We start from the raw sequence: 24,983 nt of genomic DNA, 5'->3' as shown, positions 1-24,983 counted from the left end.
GACTGATATCTCTAGAATGGAGGGGCAATTTGTGAAAAATTTAGGTTTGTGGCTGAAACAGATATTTCCGTTTCCACTTTTAATGAAAATCCAGAGTAAGGAAGTGCAAATTGTAGAATGTATGTTAGTTTTTACAGAATTAGACTAACCTAATTAGAGAACCTAGACTTCACTTTGATGAATAGACAGGTCAGATTTTTCATTAGCTTCATTAAATTTAGCTGTGATGGAATAATGTTAAAAGTTTAAAGAGTGTGTTCAGTTGAGTTCAGCAAAATCTGTTGAGTGATCTTAGTAATAACTATACATTTTTTGTATTATTTTAAATCCTCACAACAACCCAAGGAGGTAATAATATTTTTATGTCTATCTCACACCTGAGAAAGTTGCGACTTGGAGAGATTTGGTGACTTGGTCACGTTTCCAAAGCTAGTAAGTGATGGAATTGATATGCACACCCCAGTAACCTCACTTCATCTCAGTGACCACGTTCTGCTGCCTCCTGTACATCCTGAAATAGGCACTTCTCCACTGTATACTGGAGACACTTGGTTTGACAAGCTTGATTTTTAAAGGGAGAGAGTACTTAACAGGCCATTTTGTAATGTTATTATAAGTCCTATGTTAGAACTATGTCCAGTATGCTGTGGGAAGTGAAAAGATACTGTTAAATTTTTTCCCTAGTGTTTTTTTTTCCTTCTGATAAGATACACATAGCATAAAATTTACCATCTTACCTATTTTCAAGTATGCAGGTCAGTGGTATTTAACATAATAATGTACAATCTTCACCACCATCCATCTCCATAACTCTTTCAGACTTATAAAACTTGAACCTCTGTACTCATAAAACAATAACTTCTCGTTACCCTCTCCCTGTAGCCCCTGGAAACACCATGCTACTTTTTATGTCTATGATTTTTGACTACTCTAAATACCTTATACAAGTGGAATCTTAAAATATTTGTCTTTTCGTGACTAACATATCACTTTAAGCCTAATATTCTGAAAGTTCATGGTGTGTGCATGCTTAGTCATGTCTGACTCTTTGCCACCCCATGGACTGTAGCCCTCCAGGCTCCTCTGTCTGTGGGATTCTCCAGCCAAGAATATTGGAATGGGTTGCCATTTCCTTCTCCAGAGATCTGAATGTTCATAGTATTGTAGAGTATGTCAGAATTCCTTTCCTTTTTAAGGCTGAGTAATATTCCATGGTGTGTGTGTGTGTGTGTATAATGTTATTATAAGATAATGGCTATACTTCCCTGTGTTATACAGTATGTGCTGTTGTTTATCTCTGACACATTTTGAGTTGAATTTTGTATATGGTATGAGGTAAGGATCCAGCTTCATTATTTTGCATATGGTTATTCACTTTTTACAGTGCCATTTATTGAAAAGATTGTCCTTTCCTCATTGAATGATCTTGGCACTCTTGTCAAAAATCGTTCAATCATTTATGCAAGGGTTTATTTCTGGGCTGTCTATTCTATTCCATCGATCTATATGACTACTTTTGTCAAAAATATTTTGACTTTTGTCAAAAATATCACATAATTTTGATTACTAAACCTTTGTAATGCATGTTGAAATTCAAAAGTGTGAGTCCTGTGGCTTTTTTCATCTTTTCAGAGATGATTTTGTCTATCCAGGATCCTTTGAGATTCTTAATGAACTTTAGGATGGCCTTTTCTGTTTCTACAAAGAAAAGATATCATTGAGATTTTGATAGAGATTGCATTGAAACTGTAGATTGCTTTGAGGAGCCGTTGTTTAGTCGCTCAGTCATGTCCGACTATTCGTGACCCCATGGACTGCAGCACGCCAGGCTTCCCTGTCCTTCACTGTCCCTGGAGTTTGATCAAACTCGTGTCCTTTGAGTCAGTGATGCTATCCAACCATTTTGTCCTCTGATGCCCCCTTCTCCTCCTACCTTCAATCTTTCCCAGCATCAGGGTCTTTTCCAATGAGTTGGCTCTTTGCATCAGGTGGCCAGTGTATTTGAGCTTCAACTTCAGCATCAGTCCTTTCAGTGAATATTCAGGACTGATTTCCTTTAGGATTGCTGGTTGGATCTCCTTGCAGTCCAAGGGACTCTCAAGAGTCTTCTCCACCACCACAGTTCAAAAGCATCAATTCTTCGGCGCTCAGCTTTCTTTATGATCCAACTCTCACATCCATACATGACTATTGGGAAAACCATAGCTTCGACTAGACGGACCATTGTTGACAAAGTAATGTCTCTGCTTTTTAATATGCTGTCTAGGTTTGTTGTAGCTTTTTTCTAAGGAGCAAGCATCGTTTTATTTCATGGCTGCAGTCACCATCCACAGTGATTTTGGAGCCCAAGAAAATAAAGTCTGTCACTGTTTCCATTGTTTCCCCATCTATTTGCCATGAAGTGATGGGACGGGATGCCATGATCTTCGTTTTTTGAGTGTCGAGTTTTAAGCCAGCTTTTTCACTCTCCTCTTTCACCTTCATCAAGAGGCTCTTTAATTCTTCTTTGCTTTCTGCCATAAGTGTGGTGTCTTCTGCATATTGGAAGTTATTGATATTTCTCCTGGCAATCTTGATTCCAGCTTGAGCTTCATGCAGCCCAACATTTCTCGTGATGTACTCTGCATATAAGTTAAATAAGCAGGGTGACAATATACAGCCTCAATGCACTCCTTTCCAATCTTGAACCAGTCCATTGTTCCATGTCTGGCCTACCTGTTGCTTCTTAACTTGCATATGGGTTTCTCAGGAGGCATGTAAGATGGTCTGGTATTCCCATCTTTTTCAGAATTTTCCACAGTTTGTTGTGATCTACACAGTCAAAGGCTGTAGCTTAGTCAATGAAGCAGATGTTTTTTCTGGAATTCTCTTGCTTTTTCTATGATCCAGTAGATGTATTGACATTTCTTAATATTGTCTTGGAATCCATGAATGTGGGATATGTTTTTATTTATTAATTTCTTAATAGGAAATGTTTAGTATTTTTTGTTATATGTCTTTCACCTCCTTGGTTAATTCCTAAGCATTTTATTCTTTTTGATGGTAATATAAATGGAATTGTTTTCATACTATCTTTGTTAGATTGGTCACTGTTTATGTATAGAAATGCAACTGACTTTTGTTTGTTGACTTCATATTTTTTAATTTTATTTTATTTTTAAACTTTACAATATGTATTAGTTTTGCCAAATATCAAAATGAATCTGCCACAGGTATACCTGTGTTCCCCATCCTGAACCCTCCTCCCTCCTCCCTCCCCATACCTTCCCTCTGGGTCGTCCCAGTGCACCAGCCCCAAGCATCCAGTATCGTGCATCGAACCTGGACTGGCGACTCGTTTCATACATGATATTATACATGTTTCAATGCCATTCTCCCAAATCTCCCCACCCTCTCCCTCTCCCACAGAGTTCCATAAGACTGATCTATACATCAGTGTCTCTCTTGCTGTCTCGTACACAGGGTTATTGTTACCATCTTTCTAAATTCCATATATATGCGTTAGTATACTGTATTGGTGTTTTTCTTTCTGGCTTACTTCACTCTGTATAATAGGTTCCAGTTTCATCCATCTCATTAGAACTGATTCAAATGTATTCTTTTTAATGGCTGAGTAATATTCCATTGTGTATATGTACCACAGCTTTCTTATCCATTCATCTGCTGATGGATATCTAGGTTGCTTCCATGTCCTGGCTATTATAAACAGTGCTGCAATGAACATTGGGGTACACGTGTGTTGACTTCATACTTTGCTACTTTGCTGAATTTATATATTCTCAGTTTTTTTGGTGGTATCTTTGGGACTTTGTGTATATAAGAACATATCATACACAAAACATAATAATTTTGCTTCTTCCTTTGCAGTTTTGATGCTTTTTATTTCTTTTGCTTGTCTATTTGTTCTGGCTAGAACATCCAATACTGTGTTGAATAGAAGTGGTAAAATTTGGCATCCTTGCCTTGTTCTTGGCAAAATAGAAATAATCACCTGTGGCAGGTGCTGGTGCTGCTTCAGCTTGTTGACAGTATGAAGGATTGGAGAGAGATGTTATAGGGTCAGACTTACTTCTGTCACTGTAGTAAGAGCACTGGCTTTTCATGGGACACTTATTTTTTTTCACTTTTCAATGTGAAGAAAAAATGTTTTTCACAAAGAATTGGCCAAAAATTGTCAAGCCATCATGTTTTGAGTCTAGAGACTATGTGAATGAAAGAGAATGTAATATTACTGTCGTTCAAATGGCTACTGTTGATTGTGAGCCGTTTTAAAGGACATCAGAATTAAATAGGACTAGGACTGATGCTCAGAGAAGGCAATGGCACCCTACTCCAGTACTCTTGCTTGGAAAATCCCACAGATGGAGGAGCCTGGTAGGCTGCAGTCCATGGGGTCGTGAAGAGTCGGACACGACTGAGTGACTTCCCTTTCACTTTTCACTTTCATGCATTGAAGAAGGAAATGGCAACCCACTCCAGTGTTCTTGCCTGGAGAATCCCAGGGCTGCCGTCTCTGGGGTCGCACAGAGTCGGACACGACTGAAGTGACTTAGCAGCAGCAGCAGCAGGATTGATGGTAAAGCTGAAACTCCAGTACTTTGGCCACCTCATGAAAAGAGTTGACTCATTGGAAAAGATTCTGATGCTGGGAGGGATTGGGGCAGGAGGAGAAGGCGACGACAGAGGATGAGATGGCTGGATGGCATCACCAACTCGATGGACATGAGTTTCGGTGAACTCTGTGAGTAGGTGATGGACAGGGAGGCCAGGCATGCTGCAATTCATGGGGTCGCAAAGAGTCGGACACGACTGAGCGACTGAACTGAACTGAACTGAGGAAAATGAGTTCCAGTAAATCCAGATAGCTTTGAACAAGCAAAGATGTTGCAGAAGGGTTTGTCTCGTCTAAACATTTGAAAACAGTTGTCAGATAGTAGAGAAACCAAGTTAATTAGGAGTGATTTTATATTTTTAGGTAAGAAGTTGGGTTCATTGTAGTGCACCTGCTTAGTCCATCTCTAAGCATTTGCTAATCAAAGTCTTTCAGAGTTGTTTTCTGTCTTGAATGAAGAATACTTTTTAGACTAAAACCTAATTCAGTTTAGAGCCTAGAGTATTGAAGAATGGTGCTTTTGGTGTAGGGAAATTTGCTAGAAAATGATGGTATTTGTAGGCCCCTTTTCTCTTTAGACTTCCTTTTTCTTCCAAGGGATAGCATCTTTCTTCTTGTAAACACTTGTGGAATTCAGGATTGGGGGAAGGGCTTTGGGGATTATGGTTTTTTTTACCACTCAGCATCTTGATTTTCATTTAGATCATGTAATTTTAATTTGTTTCTCACCTTGTCTTCCCCCTGTTCTTGATGCCTGAGTTGGGACTTCTCAGAATTTATTTTTGCAGATACTGAATCTTTGTACTCCCATAGGAGTGGGGGTGGTGATCTGGAAGTTTCTAATTGTTCCTTATACAGATTCTCAGCTAGTTTTCCTGTATTTGAGCTCTATGCCTCTGTCTTCTTTGTGGCTTGATAATTGCAAGATTCTGAGAAACAAGTCTGTTTGCATTAGACTGTTTTTCCCCTGGCAAGCAGTTTGTTTCCAGGCTTTTTTGTTCTGCTAAGTCACTTACTAAGCACTCTTTCATACACTTGGCCATCTTCTGAGAAGTTGTTGCCTTCTTTACCAGTTGTAGTTTCTTCTCTTTTATAGACCATGTGGGGTTATTTGTTTGCTTTTTATATTTATTTACTCTCATTTTAGTGGAATTTCAGAGGGAGTGAGCAAATGTTCAGTGCTAAACTAAAATTGTTTTCACAGTGTCAGTATGCTTCTAGGGTAAATAACTTTTTTCCAAAGATTCAGTAAGTTATTTGTAGCTGAGTAACTGGAATAATATCTGTTTATCTTTCTACAAAACTGAGACTGAACTATACCTTGAGTATTTCGTTGTTTTCTAGAAATGTTATCATCTTACTCTTTCTGGCAATACCCTTTAATTTAGACTTTGTAAATTTGGGGGGAGGAGTGAAATATTTTGATAACATACTTCAATTCTATAAATTTTTCATCTTAAGGAGATGACTTTCTTCAAGACCTGCCACTTAGATTATTTTCCCCTTAATCTGTTTTAAGTGTTTGACTTGAAATAACACATATCTTTCTGATTCTGCAGAGATTGAAGATACTTTTTTATTTCCACAAGATGAATGATTTTTCATGAAATCTTATGTAAAAATGACATTTTATTGCTTGAATAGCAGCTGCTATGAAGGTTAGATTAAGAAGACAACATTTAAAAAAGATCACTATTTGCATAAACATTTTATTCTGTTCCTACAGGGAATATAATTATATAAAACTACTTAATTCTTACAGAAAGCATAAGTCATATTCTTTAAAGTTATAAAAGCGATAGAACCAGTCAGAAATAATTTTTTTCTTTCTACAATGGGTATTTATTTACTTGTGGTATCTTTAGCATGACCTGCCAGGGTAGATTCTGGCATATGTTATCAAAGTAGAGAAATCTCATCATCTTTTTATTATGCTGCTTAAGAAATACTTTAATTTTAGAAATTAATAGTTCTCTGCAATACTGCAGAATTTGTTTGCCTCATGATTCACTATAAGTAGTCATCAACATTTGTTACAGTTGTCTTATTTCTGTTTTTATTATGTGCTATTGTTATAATAGAGCAAATAAGTGTAAGTTATAAATAGTATTAGACCATAGAGATGTCTGTCTCTGCTGATTACATCTTCATTTCAACCACATGTTACTCTAGTTTTACTTGTATATATTAGATTTTAGTAACTTGATACTTTCTTTTGTATGGTTATGCTTTGTTTTTAAAATCTTGCTTACTTGATATTAATTGCAGTAAATCTGTAAAGCATCTGAGCCATTCGTTTCCAAATTAAGTGAACATTGAAGACACATGGTATAAATCAGCAGTTACTAGACTGTATTGCTTCATGGTGCCCTTAATGTGTTAGTAACATTTTCACAATGCCTCTAGAGTAAATATCTAACTGTTCTTTTGATTACGTAATCCAAACAACTTAATTTGTATTCATGTCCTTATAACTTTGTATCTATTGAAAATTATACACAAATACTCTCTATTTCCTTCTTAAATAGCCGCAGTTACTGATTAGTGGAATGTGAATGGCCATTGGGCACTACCAAGATTCTTAAACCTTAGTTTCAGGTTGGACACCTCCACTTTCATCTCCTGTTCTACCTTGACTTTTTGGTAGTACTACGCAAAGATAGGAAGTCATTGAAAGGAATGTAATGTTAAAACTGGGAACTATATTTGAACTAGTAGTTCTTGCAGTAATCGACAGATGTCACTGTGTTTCTCTGAATAATTTTAAATAACTTTGAGTTCACTGTGGCATCTTAGGACACAGCACACCGTTTGGGGAGCTCAAGTATAAATGATTGTCTTGAACTAGTAAGTGTTCACTTGACTGTTTATTATCTTTTAAACTGTTGGAAAAAAAGTATTGAAGCATTTCTTGGAAAAATGTAGAAGCACAAAAGTAGGAAAGTATGGGAACTCAAGGTTGATCTTATGTTACCAAAATCTGTGAAGTACAGATTTTGGTATTAAATGCACTTTTTAAAAGGTGTGAGAAGTGTACAAATGTTTATAAGCAAACCTGAGACCCGCTTCCAATCTACACAGTGAGTATACTTGGTCGTGTTTCATTATATAGATTCTACCTATGCATTAGTTAGGGTTCTTCAGCAAAACAGAGCCAGTTCTGTGTGTATGTAGAGAGATGGAGAGAATATACACACATACAGTTGCGCACACATGAGAAGCGGACATGGATATTAAAGGAATTGGCTCATATGGTTGATTGCAAGGATTAGCAATTTCTAATTTTGTGGGGCAGGCTGAAAATAAAAACTTGGGCAGGATTTCTGTGTTACATTCTTGAGACAGGGTTTCTTCTATTTATAGGAAACCTTAGTTTTTTCTCAAGGCTTTCATCTGATTGAATGACACTGTACTCACATTATCTAGGGTAATCTACTTAATGTCAGCTCATTGCAAATGTAATCATATCTGCAAAATACTTTCATGGCAGCATCTAGACTAGCATTTGACCAAACAAGTGGACCCTTAGCCTAGATAAGTTGAACAAGTCTATTTGGCACTCAATTAATTGGCTCTCAAGATTAATTAGATTCCATTTCTGATTTTGCTCATTTTTTTCCCCCAGCTCACAGGTTGCCCCACATTCTTGTATTCCAATTCTGTGGTTTGTTGGAATTGTACTTTAACCTTTTTTATGAGGCTTTTGCCTTTAACAGTACTTATAAGTAAAGAGCATTTCAAATATTTTGAGATGCCTCCTGGTCTTTTTTTCAGATGGACCAGCTTTTGGGAAATATGATTGAAATGTGGGTTGATCGCATGGACAATATTACCCAGCCTGAAAGAAGAAAACTTTCAGCCTTGGCTTTGCTTTCTCTTCTGCCATCTGATAATAGGTGAGGAAATGTTTACTTAAAATTTGTTTTGTTAAAGCATCAAAGAAGTATTAGCACTGTTTTGGCTATTGGTATTGCTGTGTATTGCTGGGCAGTGCTGTTTTATGCATATGTATGCTAATTTTTTTAGTTGATAACCAACCAGGTGTTGATCTGGATCTAAAAAGGTGGGAATGGTGGACATTACAGTTTAATTTGTTGGTGTTCATTTTACCAATTTATTTCATTTTTGTCTGAATTCCCATTTTAAAAAATAACCAAATTTTATTAGATCTAATTTTAGGTCCTTGTTTTATATAAATATATTAAATAAATAATATTTCAATGTCAGTAACACTTCATAAAGTGTATTATCCTCCTAGTAATTCAGTAGTTTGTTACATAATTGTTAATTTTGGATTATCTCTAAAGAAGCTTACAAGTTATTTTTTTCTCCTTATATAGATGAAGTCATTATATTATGTTTTCCAAACTTTATTAAAATCCTCATTTCCATAAAGCAAATACAAAATGCTTTGATTTGGGACATTTAAAGAAGAGTAATTTTTTTTTTTTCTTTTTTGCCTTTATCCCTGTCTTTGTTTGGCATTATATTTCTTTTTGGGGTATTTTTAATTTTAGAAGTATAAAAGCAGGCCTTAAGACTTCATGTTGTAGGAGAAGAATAATATACTAGATTTTTTTGTCTTAGAGAATTTTTATAGTACCTGTATCCTAGTGATAAATTAGTGAAATAAGTGCAGTTAGCTTTAGAAAATCTTTTTAAAAATTTATTATTATTTCTGGTATAGTAGTTTGAATTAAGAACACAGATGATTATTTAGTCCTCACATCATAATAATATCATATGCTATTGTATGTTATTATAAAAATAGATAATAATCTTTGAGCCCTTTTACTGTTACCCGAAAACTGGGTTTACCTCTTGGTGAGTGTCCAGCCAAAAGATACAACCAAGTCAAAGACTGGGAGAATGAAGGATTTAGTACTTGAAACAAGTAAGGCGAGTACCAGGGATCTTTCCCAGTGCAGTGTCTCCATGAACAGCAACTTTTGGGAAGCTTTAAGCTCCCGGTACATGCATAATTATGAAGGGGCATGGGTAGTCCACAGAGTCCAAGCTTTGGTTGATTGAAGTCACGAGGGTCGGTAAAGATGAACATCATCATTTCTTAGTTTCCAGTTGATCAGGAGGTTTAATGCCTGGGAAGTTTAAATTCTGCAAAACTGCTCGGGAAAGTGCTTCATACTATTCTTTACTGTTGAAACAGACCTGTGAGTTTTTACAGCTGATTTGTTATGTTTGCTACTTCTCTTGCTTGATAGCAGTTTGTTCTTTTGTTCCCTTAAAATCATTATTATTAAATCCTTCTCAGTGTTATGCATTGTAGCCAGGCTTAGATTACAAAATGGCATAGGCCAAAAATGGCTTCTCTTATATCAAGAAAGCCATGCCTCATTCTGTTTCTCTAGGGACCCCCTACCTTACATGCTTGTTATATTACCATTTGCCTTATATTTCGCTAAGTACTTTACATTTATGTCTCATTTAATCTTTAAACAGTCCTGAGTTAAAGACATAATTGTCTTGTTTTTATAGAGCAAAGAAATAACTTAAAAATGTTAAATAACTTGCTTAGGGTCTGGTAAGTGGCATGTCAAAGGGAAGATTCTGACCTTGGGCGGTTGATGCCAGAGCTTGCTCTTTTAACTCCCAGGTGGATGTACACAAGGGCAATGTTATTTCCTCTCTGAGAAACTGAGTGGCGTCTTACTTATTTTTGGAAGCCACATTGAAGCTACCAACATTTTAACTTACTGGTCTTGCCCTTCTTTTTAGTAGAAAAACAGTGACTAGAGATTTAACAGGCCTTTAAAGTGGAGATGTTAAAGAACCTGTTCTTTGGCAGTAATCAACACTTGGTAAACGTTTGCTCAGTAAATTAATGAATGGAAAAAAAACTAAGGTTGATAGAGTGTGTTAGAGTGTTCTCTAACATAAAGTACTGAGATTAAGAGAAAACTTGAAATGACACAGGTTAAAAGATGAGAAAGTTACCTACTTGTATCTAAAGCATATTTGTTTTACTATTTTTGATATTACAGTTGACTTCAGTTTTTAATTTTTAAAAAAAAATTTCAATAATATTTTTGATATGTAAGTTGTGAGTATAGTTGACTTCTCTAAAGAAAATAAAAAAGGCTTCTGTTAAGGTTAAAGAAAAGTTAGACTGGGGCCTATGTCAATTTACATAAATTACGGGGCAGGATTTTTTTAAGGCTTGAATTTCTCTTAAACATTAATTTTTTTAATTTAAAAATATGATATCGGGCTTCCTGATGGCTCAGTGGTAAAGAACCTGCCTGCTAATGCAGGGGACACAGGTTCAGTCCCTGGGTCTGGAGGATCCCCTGGAGAAGGAAATGGCAACCCACTCCAGTATTCTTGCCTGGAAATTCCATGGATAGAGGAGCCTGGCAGGCTATAGTCCATGGGGTTGCAAAGAGTCAGACACTACTTAGTGACAGAACACAGCACAGTAATCTATAATGGAAAAGAATCTGAAAAACAATATATAATCACTTTGTTATACACCAGAAGCTAATACAACATTGTAAATTAACTATACTTCAATAGAAAAAATAAACTTTAAAAATATAAAAAAGTAATTAAAAATTGTGAGGAAATATCTTTCTGAATAGGAAAATCAGATCTTATTTTTGTTTTTAAAATGAAGTATTGAAAAGTCTATTGAGTGGTTGTGAATTCACATCATTTTAAGGGTACCTAGAAAGTCTTAAAATAATGTGGTAATAGAATTCTAAAGAATAAAGACTTAACTTTATAGTCCTTGATGGATTAGTGACTAAAGAAGCAGTGATAAATACAGGAAATGTGTCCATTTGAAAACCAAACAAAACAACTTAATTGCTCTAAAAATTTGCCACATTATCATTGGCCCATGACATAGCTTTGGAAAATTTAGGTTCAAGTGCTGTAGTGGAAGGGAATGTTGACAGACTGTCAGCAGTTTTATCATTTCCCGTTATAACCTTTCTTCTGTTGGGTTGGCCAAAAACTTCCTTTGAGTTTTTCTGCATGGAAAAATTTTTTGGCCAACCCAATACTTAAAACTACATAGTTGATGGAGTTTGAGGAAAATTTTCCCCATTTCATGTCCCCAGTGATATTTTCTTGTTAGTCTCGCATATAATAGTAATTTCTTCTCCTGTGTTTCTTTTAGGCTTTGCAGTGTAACATTTCCTTTGCCTGAAATAAGCAGATCTAGAGAATAATGTGTTGATGATGATATTTTGAATCAGGATACATTGGGAAATGTTATTTTCTTCTTTATTATAACGGATTTCCACATGCAAGAAATAACACTATTCTAAAGCAGGGTTTCTCAACCACAGTACTTTTGACTGTTTGGACCCAGATGATTATTTGATACTGGGGCTGTACTGTGCATTTCAGGCTATTTAGCAGCATCTGTGGCCTCTACCCACTAGATGATGGTAGAATCACTGATCTGAAGAATGCTCTTTGGGAAGCTATTTAAGCTGTCTTTTACCATGATCCACTACCTCTGATTCAGATATTTGGCAAAGACTTTAGGCTTAGGACCACACTCAAATTCTAGCACCACTGGTCACTAATGACCATAGCCAAATAACTTCCTGAGCCTAAGTTACCTGGTTTTGAAATGAGGATACTAATAGTATCTTCCTGATGAGAGTATTATAAAGATTAAATGAGTTTACGTATTAAGGTCACACAGTCTAGATAAATGAAGTTAGCTGTTTTTGTTTTATCCCTTTCCTCCTCTCTCTCAACCGTTCATCCATTTCCTGCAGTATAAGTTCTAAAAGATTAAGTCTTTTTGTGTACCTGTAATCTTAAATTCAGGGCATTTTCAGTATATTGACTATTTATAAAACTGTTAATTCATTAAAAATATGTTAACCACGTATGTCATACGTATATCACCTTCAGCTTAATGACCTTTTGTATTCTGTAGTATTCTTTCTGCGTTGTTACTAACTTAAAAATATACAATTTTGTCTTTGCCTTTGCCTTTTAGTATATCTTTTAGGCATTTTTAGTGTATCTTCTTGGTTGCCTTCTGAATATAGTACAGTCTTTGTTTTGGTAGTTGTGTGATACAACTATCTTGTGTCCTTTTTGTTTTTTATAACTGGAGTGATTCCAAGTTTGAATTTTTCCATTTCTTAAAGTCTATATTATTTATGCACAAAGGCAGTAATATTTTCTTCCGCTAACTTTTATATGAAAATAACGTTATTTACATACAGCTCTTCTGAAGTTCTTGTCCAAAGACATAGATTAAATAAAAGCTTTTTTCATAGAGGAAAATGAGAGTAATCAACCTTTCCTTTGGCTCTATTCTCTGAAATAGCAATTCATTCTCTAACTTTGGAGACATACTTTTATAATGTAGTTCTAAGAATTTCAGATGTATATAAGTGTTCTCTGAGATCAAATGTTTTAAGAATTTATTTATTTTTTTTTTAAGATTTAAGAAACTTACCCATGAGGAATGTTTTTCTTAAGCTAGTTGAATAATTCAAAAAAAGATTGACAAAGCAGCAGGGTTTTTAGGTATGATGGCTTGCTTTCCAGGAGAAATTGCCTTATAATAAAGTCCTCTGGGTATCAGATTTACTAGACATGCTTGGATTGGTCATTTAGTATCTCTCCATAGTTCTCTTTTATCTCAAGAATAGTATAAATAAAATATCAGTATTTGGAAATTTATTATTCTGTACAAATTTTTTTAAAATTTTATTTTATTTTTAAACTTTACAATATTGTATTAGTTTTGCCAAATATTGAAATGAATCTGCCACAGGTATACCTGTGTTCCCCATCCTGAACCTTCCTCCCTCCTCCCTCCCCATACCCTCCCTCTGGGTCGTCCCAGTGCACCAGCCCCAGGCATCCAGTATCCTGCATCGAACCTGGACTGGCGACTTGTTTCATACATGATATTATACATGTTTCAATGCCATTCTCCCAAATCTCCCCACCCTCTCCCTCTCCCACAGAGTCCATAAGACTGATCTATACATCAGTGTCTCTTTTGCTGTCTCGTACACAGGGTTATTGTTACCATCTTTCTAAATTCCATATATATGCGTTAGTATACTGTATTGGTGTTTTTCTTTCTGGCTTACTTCACTCTGTATAATAGGTTCCAGTTTCATCCATCTCATTAGAACTGATTCAAATGTATTCTTTTTAATGGCTGAGTAATACTATAATTTTCTAAACTAATTTACAACTTTTAAAACAAGATAGTAGTTCCAAAGAGTAATACTTTGGTATCGTTTCAGTTCAGTTCAGTTGCTCAGTTGTGTCCGACTCTTTGTGACCCCACGAACCACAGCACATCAGGCCTCCCTGTCCATCACCAACTCCCGAAGTTTACCCAAACTCATATCCATTGAGTCAGTGATGCCATCTAACCGTCTCATCCTCTGTCGTTCCCTTCTTCTCCTGCCTTCAATCTTTCCCAACATCAGGGTCTTTTCAAATGAGTCAGCTCTTCACATGAGGTGGCCAAAGTATTGGAATTTCAGCTTCAACATCAGTCCTTCCAATGAACACCCAGGACTGATCTCCTTTAGAATGGACTGGTTGGATCTGCTTGCAGTCCAAGGGACTCTCAAGAGTCTTCTCCAACACCACAGCTCGAAAGTATCAATTCTTCGGTGGTCAGTTTTCTTTATAGTCCAACTCTCACATCCGTACATAACTACTGGAAAAACCATAGCCTTGACTAGACAGACCTTTGTTGACAAAGTAGTGTTTAAATATAGTTAAATAAAAGGCAGTTTAAAATTTTTGAAATTGTGGATGTGTTGTTTTATCAGAATTGTGTTTGGTTTAAACTGACCATTCCTAAGTGAGTATTTAATGTGAGAAAGTTTTATTTTCTTCCTTTAAAATAGGATGCATTTTAACTTCTAGGTCATGCATTCTTATTTAGCATTTTATAGTATTTTCTTTTATCAGTAAATTCTTAACCTAATAGTTTAGTGGGTTTTCTACAGTAAAAACTAGTTCTCATTTTTTTTTTATATCTTTCACAAGAAAAATGTCTTAGAAGCACCTCGTGTGTGTGTGTGTGTGTGGTAACAGCTTATTAGGATATAATTCAGTTCACCCATTTAAAGTGTACAATTCAGTAGTTTTTAGTATATACATGGAGTTGTGCATCCATCACCACAGTCAGTTTTAGAGCATTTTGTCATTTCCAAAGGAGCCATGTACTGTTTTTCTTTAATATTTTTCTCTTTATTTTTTAAATTATGAAAGTATGATAACACCTTTACAGGAGACTTGGAAAATACAGAACAAAGTTACAGATAGTTCCATTATATAATTATTTTTTTGATAAATTAAAATTTTTAGTTGGAGTTTCAATATCAGACTCTCAAAAATTAATAGAATGAATATGCAGAGAAGTGCAGGGATATAGTAGACCTGAAAATCACCATGAACCAATTCAACATAATTAAATTTATACAATTTCACACAGTAGTAGGATACAAATTATAGTCAAGTTCCCATAGACTATAAACTAGGAGACACTGGAAGATATCCAGCAAGTTAAAGCAAGTTGCAAAAGTTTCAGGAGCCAGGTACTCTTCAGCAGTCCTTATCACTCATTCCTTTCCCCAGCCAACCACTAATCTACTTTCGCCATGGAGGTTTGCCTATTCTGGACATTTCCTGCAAATGGAATCAGACAATATGTGGTCTTTTGTGACTGACTTCTTTAAACTAGCATATTTTCAAAGTTTACACGTTGTGACAGGTATCAGTATTTTCTTTTTGTTGCTAAATCATAGTCTTCTGTATGAATATACCGCATTTTGTTTCTTTTTTTTTTTTCTTTTAAATTTTATTTTATTTTTAAACTTTACATAATTGTATTAGTTTGGCCAAATATCAAAATGAATCCGCCACAGGCATACATGTGTTCCCCATCCTGAACCCTCGCATTTTGTTTCTGCAGTCATCAAATGATGGACATGTGAGCTGTTTCTACCTTTGGGCTCTTGTGAATAATGCTGCGATTATTTGCACACAAGTTTTTGTGTAGATACTTATCATTTTTCTTGGGGATTCCTGGGTTGTATAGCCATTCTGTTTAACTTTTTAAGAAACTATCAAGCTGTTTTCAAGTTAGTTATATCATTTTATATTCCCATCAGCATTGTATAAGGATTCTAGTTTCTGCATACCCTTAGCAGCACATATTATTCTTTATTTCTGATTATAGCCATACTGGTTGGTATGAAGTGGTATCTAATTGTGGTAGGAATCTTTTTGAAATAGTTCTGCTATACCATTACTCACCTTTGGGAAGCTTGCTTGACACAACATCTTTTGACAATTGATTGATTACTATGTGCTAATTTGGGGGTTCCTGAAAATCATCATTAAACATATGTCTTAGTGTTTTGAGAATCTTACTCCCCAGTTTCTGTTACCTTTTAATTGTGATTCTGGGCAAGCTATTTGAATTCTTTACATTTGTTTCTTCATTTTTAAAATGAGGTTAATAGTATCTCTTTTGTAGACATCCTTTGGTAAAGGTTAAGTGAGATAATTAAAAACTCACTGGTTATTATTAGGTTTTTTGTATAATGTTACTTGCTTCTATATGTTAGACATAAAGAACTCAATAGATATTACTTGCTGGTATTATTGCTACAGTAGCTGCTATAGTTATTACTAGATTACATTTCATTCTGTATAAAAAAAAACATAGGTTTTATGTTTAGAAAAACTGATATATTCTACCAAAGGCAGCTTGTTCTTCAATTAGTATCATTTTTTCAGTATCAGATTGGTGCTGCTGCATAGTATTGCCCTTTTCATAGAGGCACTGAAATATTCTGTCCATGTACTGACAAAATTACTCTCCTGGGATTTAGCTGTTATTAAAGTAGTAAGTAATCTATTGTTCTGTGGGAGTTGGATTTCTGGTATGTTGCCGGTCTTTCTGTTCTTCCAGCTGAATTTAAAGTCAGTCAGTGCATAGACCCTGCCTGAGTTGTTTTTCTCCAATGGTGGTTTTGTTTGACGTTTTCATATAATAAGAGTATTATTTACAAGGAATGTTGCACTTTGATAATTTAGAGAATTCAAAGGAAATTTGGTTATACTACACTACAAAAAGCTGGCTTTGTAAATTCAGGATCCTAAACACTTAAGGTCCAAGAAATGCAGCCTTTTCCTCTGCTCCATTTCCATGGGCAGAGAGGAACAGAAAGCTGACAAGTTTGCTGTGCCCAGACAGAAAAGGAAATCTTGTGTGATTGATATTCACATAGATTAGGACCAACAGATTTCGGTCCTTGTTTTGAACAGAATGCCTACTTTTAAAACTCTCCGTTTGCTTTTACTTTATACTTATCAGAGCGATTTTAATGGCAATGTAGTTCTTTTGCAGTTGTTTTTGATTGTCTAAAGAACTACAGGGAAAGAAATGGAGAGCAGGAAATTACAGTAATCGCTAGTGTCTTTGGGAATTTTACTCCTTAATAGACATATTTCTTTTTACCTTTATGATTGTTGTAATCAGCCTAGTTTGTTTTAATTTGAAATAACCTGTCTAAATTTCCCTGTGATTAAAATATAGTGCAATGCTGCAGGGTCTTAAGAGAATCACAGAAATATGTTACTTACTGCTTATGGCATTTTCCCCCTGTGTTAGTATATTTGTTTGGTTAGGTCTTAGAAGTGGTCAAATAGTGAGATTTATCCAGATAATTGCAGTGATTATATGTGTTTGGGAAACAGCAGAGGCATTCATGTTATTGTAATCACAGTTATATCAGCTTTTAAAAAAATATGCAGTTGGTGAATTTGGCTTGAATTATGTTATTGATTAAAATATATACTGAAAATCTGTATATAAAAAACTGTATTAACTAAGTATTATGTGAATACAGAGGACTTTTAGGCATAGACATTACCATTGAGAAATTGATAGTTCTAATTAGGTGGTGGTTTAGTCGCTATGTCGTGTCAGGCTCTTGTGACCCCGCGGACTCTAGTCTGCCAGGCTCCTCTCTTCATGGGATTCTTCAGGTGGGAATACTGGAATGGGTTGCCATTTCCTTCTGCAGGGGATCTTCCTGACCCAGGAATCAAACCTTGGTCTCCTGCCTTTCATGCAGATTCTTTACCAACTGAGCTCTGAGGGAAGATGACAGTTCTAGTTAGGGGAGTATGTAAAAGAGTGGTAAACTTGAAGGGCTGGTAGCTTGTACCAGGATATTTGACAAGCACAGCGTGAGTGTTAACATCACACGCCAGCGGAGTTTGAAAGGTAAGTTTTGTGTACTTTGTGGCAGTAGAAGCTTTGTACTTGACATCTGACCTGTGTATGAAGAGGCTAGATCTTGATGTGGATATCCTGGCAAGAGTTTGAGGTATTAGGGGCATGCTTATCTATAGAGCAAAGATCTAGTAACAGAGGAAAATATTAGGTAACATCAGATTGGTTCAGATCATTTCAGTCTATGAGGAACAACCCCTCTGTGATGCAGCTTTTCATGTTTTTATTTTTTGATTAGATTGTGCAGTGTATCTTTCAGTAACAGAAGCTGGGAGGTGTAGACAAGATGATTTAGGAAGATGAACAGTTGGTGCCATTAATGCATGTTCACTGAGTAGTTTTGTGGAAAAAAGAGGTAGATTATCAATATCTGGGTTTGGTGATTTAAAAAAATTTATTGTCATTTATAAAACTTTTCAAAGCTGAATGTTAACTTGTTCTTCTGATCAGTCCTTTGAAAACCCAATGTTTCTCCCCACCCAGAAGTTTGGCACATTTGGAGGTATTTTGAAGTGTTTCTGTCCTTCCACCTTAGAATTTGAATGGAAATAGTCCATTTTGGTTTTCATTTCCAATACAAATTCATTGTACCCTTGAAACGTATAGCAGAACTAAAGTGCCCCTACCTTCCTATCAGATATCAAGCCTGTGATACTGATACAGCAGACATTCAGCAGTATTTTTGAAGTTTCTTTCATGTGTTAGGGCAACATGCTGTGCGTTCAGTTTACACATTATTGTTCAGTTCAACCTGGCATCTTAGGAAAACAACTACTTATGTCTTCTGTCTCCTGTCCTAACTGCTTAGGGAAGTTCCTGAGTGCTTATGACTTTTAAATGACATTTAAAAAAAAAGAAAACTGATTGACTGAATGGTTTTTCAGTTTTTGGTGGGGCACACCATGTGGCATGCAGGATCTTAGTTCCCTTACCAGGGATCGAACCCATACCTCCTGCAGTGGAAGCGCAGAGTCTTAACTACTGGACCACCAGGGAAGTGGGTGGTGGTTGTTCAGTGGCTAAGTCACGTCTGACTCTTAGTGACCTTCACAATTAACATCATGAATGAGAAGCAGGTAGACACCATGTACTGCTAAGATGTGATATTTCAAGAATATATCACTTATGTAATATTCCAACCAGGGAAGATTAATCTGGATCTAACCATGAGGAAATGTCAGACAAATCCAAATGAGGAACATTCTGGGAGAGAGTTGGTCTTCCCTGGTGTCTCAGATGGGAAAGAAATCTGCCTGCAATGCAGAAGAAGCAGGAGACCTGGGTTCCATCCCTGAGTCAGGAAGATCCCTTGGAGAAAGGAGTGGCAACCCATCCAGTATTCATGCCTGGAGAATCCTCATGGACAAAGGAGCCTGGTGGGCTACAGTCCATGGGGTTGCAAAGAATTGGACATGACTGAGCGACTAACACTTTTCACGTTTACATGTCATGAGAGTCTTCATGAGGAAATGAAGACCCAAAGAAACCATTAAACCTGTGTATTTTTACACCAAGTTTGGTGAAGAGTCATGGGAAGATATGTAGGGTAAAGGGTATGAGATAAGTATGTATAATAAACCAGGGGGAAATTTGCAAGTCCTCTTTGTTTGGGTTCTTCTGAGTCCTCTTATCTTTGAAGATAAAGGGTGCTCCCTTCCTCCCAGTATAGGAAGGGCATTTCTCACTGGAGGGTTTAATGACTTGTTTCAGGGGACAAGGGCAAGGAGTACGGGGCTGTGGCTGGAGGTGATAGAGATCAGAAGGAGAACTTTCTGCTTATGCTGTTTGCTCAGTCTCCTTCAGCTTAAAGTAGTCAGTATGCCAGGGTGCCGTATCTTGTGGAAGCATGTCCTAAACCCCATCGTAATTCTTTAAATTACGTGACATAATTGAAAAAAATTCTCTATGTTATTCAAAATATGAAAAAAATGAACTTGAAAAACCTAGCTCTTGTTTCATCTTTACGTCTAATTCATGACATTTCCCTGTCATTTAGCTTTTTGGTTGCTGTTTTCTAATTTCTTTAACTATAAAATAGTAATAGCAATAGAGTCCGCAAGAGATAGTTGTGAGATTTGTAAATCATTTTGATAAAGATTGTCTCTAGAGTGCACTTCTGATTTTTTATTGTAAAAGAAATACTGAGTTATACAAAATATTAATATGGAAATGATTCATATTATTATCTGAAGTAATTGTCTTGCTATGAAAAAGCTGCTTTAGTATCAAAGGGAGTTATAGTATAAAATTATACATATTACTACTGATATTTTAATCACACTGTCAGGGTATTAGTAATATTAATAAGTCAGAATTAGAAAGCCTAAGCAGTCAGATTTTTGGAAAATTAATGACTAAACAGTACATAATATATACGATGTATAGTCAGTGCTTTAAATCCTTACTTTAAAGAATTACATTATACACAGATGTGTTTTATAAATAATTCAGACTAATTTAGATGTATATATAGTGAAAAGTCATTAAAGGGTCTCTTTCATCAAAGATTACCTTTGTCAGTGATTTGGTATACAAATTACCATTTTCCAGCTCAAGGCATATTCCTTAATATATTAAGGTACTTATTGGTGATATTCAGTACTTTTTATGTGCTTTTTTTTTTTTAATCAAGAAAGGAGGGCACAGAGGAGCAGCCTTTATGTTCATCATTCTAAATTACTTGTTTTGCTACCTATTTTTTTTAAGGAATAAAACAAAATTAAAGTCTCTATTGTATACTCAGAATAATAGAAATATAAATATTCTGTGCATTTAAAAAATTCACAGAAGTTACATTACTCTATTTATATCTTATTTCAACTTGTTTTTTCCATTTGATAGCTATTTGTAGTTGATGTATACAGAGTTTGTTCATTCTGAATATTTAAATAATACATATTTTTAAAAATGCTTATTTTAAAGATGAAATATTTAGGTTTGTGCATTGGGAAAACTCAGATTAACTGCCTTCTGAAAAAATAAGTTCCTGAGATTTCCTTTTAGCAAACTTTTGAAACACAGATAACATGACTTCCTGTCTCTCAGTTTCCTGTATCCATGACAACCTGTGTTTTACACACCGAGTATGGAGGAACTAATGTGAAGAGTGGTGTTTCCTGAGCAAATTGTGACTTTAAAAAAAAAAGGTGGAGGGGTGGAGGTCAACAGTGCCACAAAAGAAATGCAGCCTAGAAATGTCGTTCTTCAGATTTAGAAAGAAAACCGTTGCTTGAATCAGCCGAGTGTTAATAATATGAATTTCCTGTTCTTGGTAAGATTATTTATTTAAATATGAACTTTTAGCTGAAACAAGAAATAATTCGACTTGTAAAAATCCATAGTTTAAAGAGAGTTTAATTGTTCTGTACTGGATTTGTGTTTTCGAAAATTATGTTGTTAAATTGATAGTAGACTTAAAGTTGATGAAGAGCATATTTATATCCAAGATCTTTATCTCCGCATTATCATTTGTCAATTTTGTTATAGTCAGTTGTAATATTTTAGGTTAACTTAGCAAACATTTTATTTTGCAGTTCATTAAATTTGATTATCATTTTGTTAAACAGTGAGTTAATGGCCTAGAGGTACTAATAATTCTAGAACATATTTCAGACTTATTATTTTATGCTATCACTGTAGTATGATTTATGATATTTGGTATTATGGCTAATCCTAATAAAATAGGGTATGGAATTTCTAAAGAACTTTTTGATGATTTAAAGTTTTACCTTTTCTTTTTGTAGCCAATTTTGATATGAACAGAGAAACCAAGAGCAGGGCTATGTGTGGAGTACGTTTTTCTCTGCCTTGCCTACGACTGTTTCTGCTTGTTGCCTGTTGCCTTGTATTGTTTTTCCATAAAGAGATTCTTGGATGTTCGTCTGTTTGCCAGCTCTGCACTGGGAGACAAATTACCTGCCGTAACTTAGGCCTTTCAAGTATTCCTAAGAATTTCCCCGAAAGTACAGTTTTTCTGTATCTGACTGGAAATAATATATCTCGTATAAATGAAAGTGAATTCACTGGACTTCATTCTCTTGTAGCATTGCATTTAGATAATTCCAGCATTGTGTATATATATCCAAAAGCTTTTGTTCATTTGAGGCATCTGTATTTTCTGTATCTTAATAATAATTTTATAAAACGCTTGGATCCTGGAATATTTGAGGGACTTTCCAATCTTCGTAATTTATATTTACAGTCTAATCAACTATCTTTTGTTCCAAGAGGAGTGTTTCATGATCTAGTTTCAGTTCAGTACTTAAATCTGCAAAGAAATCGCCTCACTGTCCTCGGGAGTGGTACCTTTGTTGGTATGATTGCTCTTCGGATACTTGATTTGTCAAACAATAAAATTTTGAGAATATCAGACTCAGGCTTTCAGCACCTTGGAAACCTGGATTGTTTGTATCTAGAAGGTAATAATTTAACAAAAGTACCATCAAATACTTTTGAAGTACTTAAGAGTCTTAAAAGACTTTCTTTGTCTCATAACCATATTGAAACAATACAGCCCTTTGCATTTAAAGGGCTTATCAATTTGGAGTATCTCCTCCTGAAAAATTCAAGAATTAAAAATGTTACTAGGGATGGATTTAGTGGAATTAGTAACCTTAAACATTTGATCTTAAGTCATAATGATTTAGAAAATTTAAATTCTGACACATTTAGCTTGTTAAAGAATTTAATTTACCTTAGGTTAGATAGAAACAGAATAATCAGCATTGATAATAATACATTTGAAAACATGGGAGCGTCTTTGAAGATTCTTAACCTGTCATTTAATAATCTTACAGACTTACATCCAAGGGTCCTTAAGCCATTGTCTTCATTGATTCATCTTCAGGCAGATTCTAATCCTTGGGACTGTAGCTGCAGACTATTGGGTCTTCGTGACTGGTTAGCATCTTCAGCCATTACTCTAAACATCTTTTGTCAGAATCCCCCATCCATGCGTGGCAGAGCGTTGCATTACGTTAAATGGACTGACTTTACAAATTGTGTTACATCTTCTGCAAATGTATCCAGAACTTGGGCTATAACATCTCTTCATATTTACCACAAGACCACTACGTTAATGATGGCCTGGCATAAAATAACCACAAATGGGAAACATTTGGAAAACACTGAGAGCGTTACTTTCGGGGAACGAATTCGTACTTCACCTGCCGGTAGATTGTTTCAAGAGAATACCTTTGGTAATCCATTACAGACTACTGCGATGTTACCTGTGCAAATACAGCGTTCTTCTCCTGTTAACTTGAACTTGGAAAAAAACAGTGCTCTACCGATTGATGCTGCTTCAGTATCAGGGAAAACATCTCCGATCTGTACACAAGAAGTTGAAAAGCTGAATGAGGCTTTTGACATTTTGCTAGCCTTTTTTATTTTAGCCTGTGTTTTAATTGTTTTTTTGATCTACAAAGTTGTTCAATTTAAACAAAAACTAAAGGCATCAGAAAACTCAGGGGAAAATAGACTTGAATACTACAGCTTTTATCAGTCAGCAAGGTATAATGTAACAGCTTCAATTTGTAACACTTCCCCAAATTCTGTAGAAAGCCCTGGTTTGGAGCAGATTCAACTTCATAAACAAATTGTTCCTGAAAGTGAGGCACAGGTCATTCTCTTTGAACATTCTGCCTTATAATTCAATTAAATAATGGGCTGTAAGAAAACCTCAGTGTCATGGACATGAATAAAACTGAAACATCCTTATAGAATTATAGACTTTATTTGGGTACATAATGGTTTCTATGAGCTTAGTATTAATAAATACAGGTTTTTAATAATTTGTGAATACTGTATTCATTGCGTAAATACTATCTTTGATAGGCACTATATCAAGTAATAATAATAGCTGACATTTCTGTGTACCAAGCAGTATGTTAAATATTTTACATATAACACTGAATCCTTAAAAAACCTACAGGGTAATAATATCTTCGTTTTACAGATAGGAAAACCTAGGCAGAGTGAGTTAAGAAACTGTCCCAGATTCCAGAGTACAAGCTTTTAGTTTTCTGCTGTCCTGCTGCCTGGGTGCTAGGGTTATAATTGTGAACAGTATGGACATGGCTTCCTATTTTTGGTAGAGCTTGAAATGTTGGGAAGGGTCCATAGGGTTACTGTATAGTATGGTAAGTACTGCACTTGGAGGTACTGTTCTGTATAACGTATATGGAGATGAGAGAAGGCTTTATACGAAGAGGGACATTGAAACTGGCTTGCAAAGAATAAGTAGACATTAGCCTAGTGAAGAGAGCTGAGTAGTAGGTAGAGATAACATTGTATCAGAAGGGTTGAAGAAATAGAATACTGCTTTCAGGAACTAAAATTCACTCCATCTGGAGTTGTAAATGGTATTGAGATCTGCAGCTAGAGAGAAAAATCAGATGATGAAGGATGTTGTAATTTCATGTTTTTCCCTGGGGCAGCAGGGGGCCATGGAAGGATCTTAAGCAATGGTAAAAGTAGCAAATGCTATTGTTTGATGACACACTCAGTGCTTCTTTTAAGCATTTAGCATTTGGCAAATATAAACTGAAAGTGCACTGTTTCTGGAAGTAACAAGACTAGAACCAGGATTGATCTGAATCATTAATCCGGGGGAGAGATGCTGGAGGCCTGGACCAGGGTATTGGCAGAGAGGATGGATGGGTTCTAGAGCTAGGTGCCTTGATGATTGGCTGAGGAGTGGCAGATGAGGGAAAAATCATATGTTAGGTTTTGGGGAAATATTTGCCTTAAGATCACAGGCAACATTTTAGAAAACTTCTGTTCATTTATAAACCACATACAGAACGAAATAGACCTGTTTGAGTCACCACTTAGGTCAAGAAATAGAACATTCAAACAGAACATATACGTGGACTATTCTTAAACTTGAGGATTATAGAGATAGACAAGTGTTCAAGCTTTAAGGTGGAGGGGGACCAATATGTAATTAGGACATTTTTACTCCATTATCTTACCCACACCACAACAAAAACAGCAAAATTTGTCATGTTTGTTCTTAAGGGTTGTGAAAATGGCAGGGAGGGGGCGGAAGAGGGGGAAGCCTGAAAACCTTTTCCAAGGCTCTGACAATCAGCT

The 24,983-nt window shown here is 35.6% G+C and overlaps 2 protein-coding genes across 5 annotated transcripts in view; both read left to right on the top strand.

Annotated features, from left to right (window-relative positions):
- Positions 1–24,983, top strand: part of IPO11 (importin 11) — a 204,064-nt gene that overhangs the window by 131,872 nt on the left and 47,209 nt on the right. For both annotated transcript variants that reach the window (NM_001192932.2, XM_005221488.5), the window contains one exon: positions 8,387–8,508. In NM_001192932.2, coding sequence (NP_001179861.2) covers positions 8,387–8,508 — 122 coding nt within the window. The remainder of the gene's footprint in view (positions 1–8,386; positions 8,509–24,983) is intronic.
- Positions 8,427–23,680, top strand: LRRC70 (leucine rich repeat containing 70). Of its 3 annotated transcripts, XM_059878867.1 has the most exons (3): positions 21,052–21,159; positions 21,632–22,306; positions 22,685–23,680. In XM_059878867.1, exons 2-3 carry the CDS (start codon positions 21,643–21,645, stop codon positions 23,536–23,538), a joined length of 1,518 nt encoding a protein of 505 aa, XP_059734850.1. In that variant the 5' UTR covers positions 21,052–21,159; positions 21,632–21,642; the 3' UTR covers positions 23,539–23,680. The 3 variants fall into 3 exon arrangements, with proteins under 3 accessions (XP_059734849.1, XP_059734850.1, XP_059734848.1); XM_059878866.1 differs by lacking the exon at positions 21,052–21,159 and adding an exon at positions 8,427–8,508 and having other exon boundaries at positions 21,632–23,680; XM_059878865.1 differs by having other exon boundaries at positions 21,632–23,680.

This window comes from Bos taurus, chromosome 20, assembly GCF_002263795.3.
Source record: "Bos taurus isolate L1 Dominette 01449 registration number 42190680 breed Hereford chromosome 20, ARS-UCD2.0, whole genome shotgun sequence".
NCBI lineage: Eukaryota > Metazoa > Chordata > Mammalia > Artiodactyla > Bovidae > Bos > Bos taurus.
The sequence above is the reverse complement of the archived record's forward strand: the minus strand, read 5'-3'. Positions and strand labels throughout refer to the sequence as shown.

Bases quoted from the DNA above. Each gene is read 5' to 3' on its own strand.
- LRRC70 (XM_059878866.1), top strand. From the start codon at position 21,643: ATGAACAGAGAAACCAAGAGCAGGGCTATGTGTGGAGTACGTTTTTCT.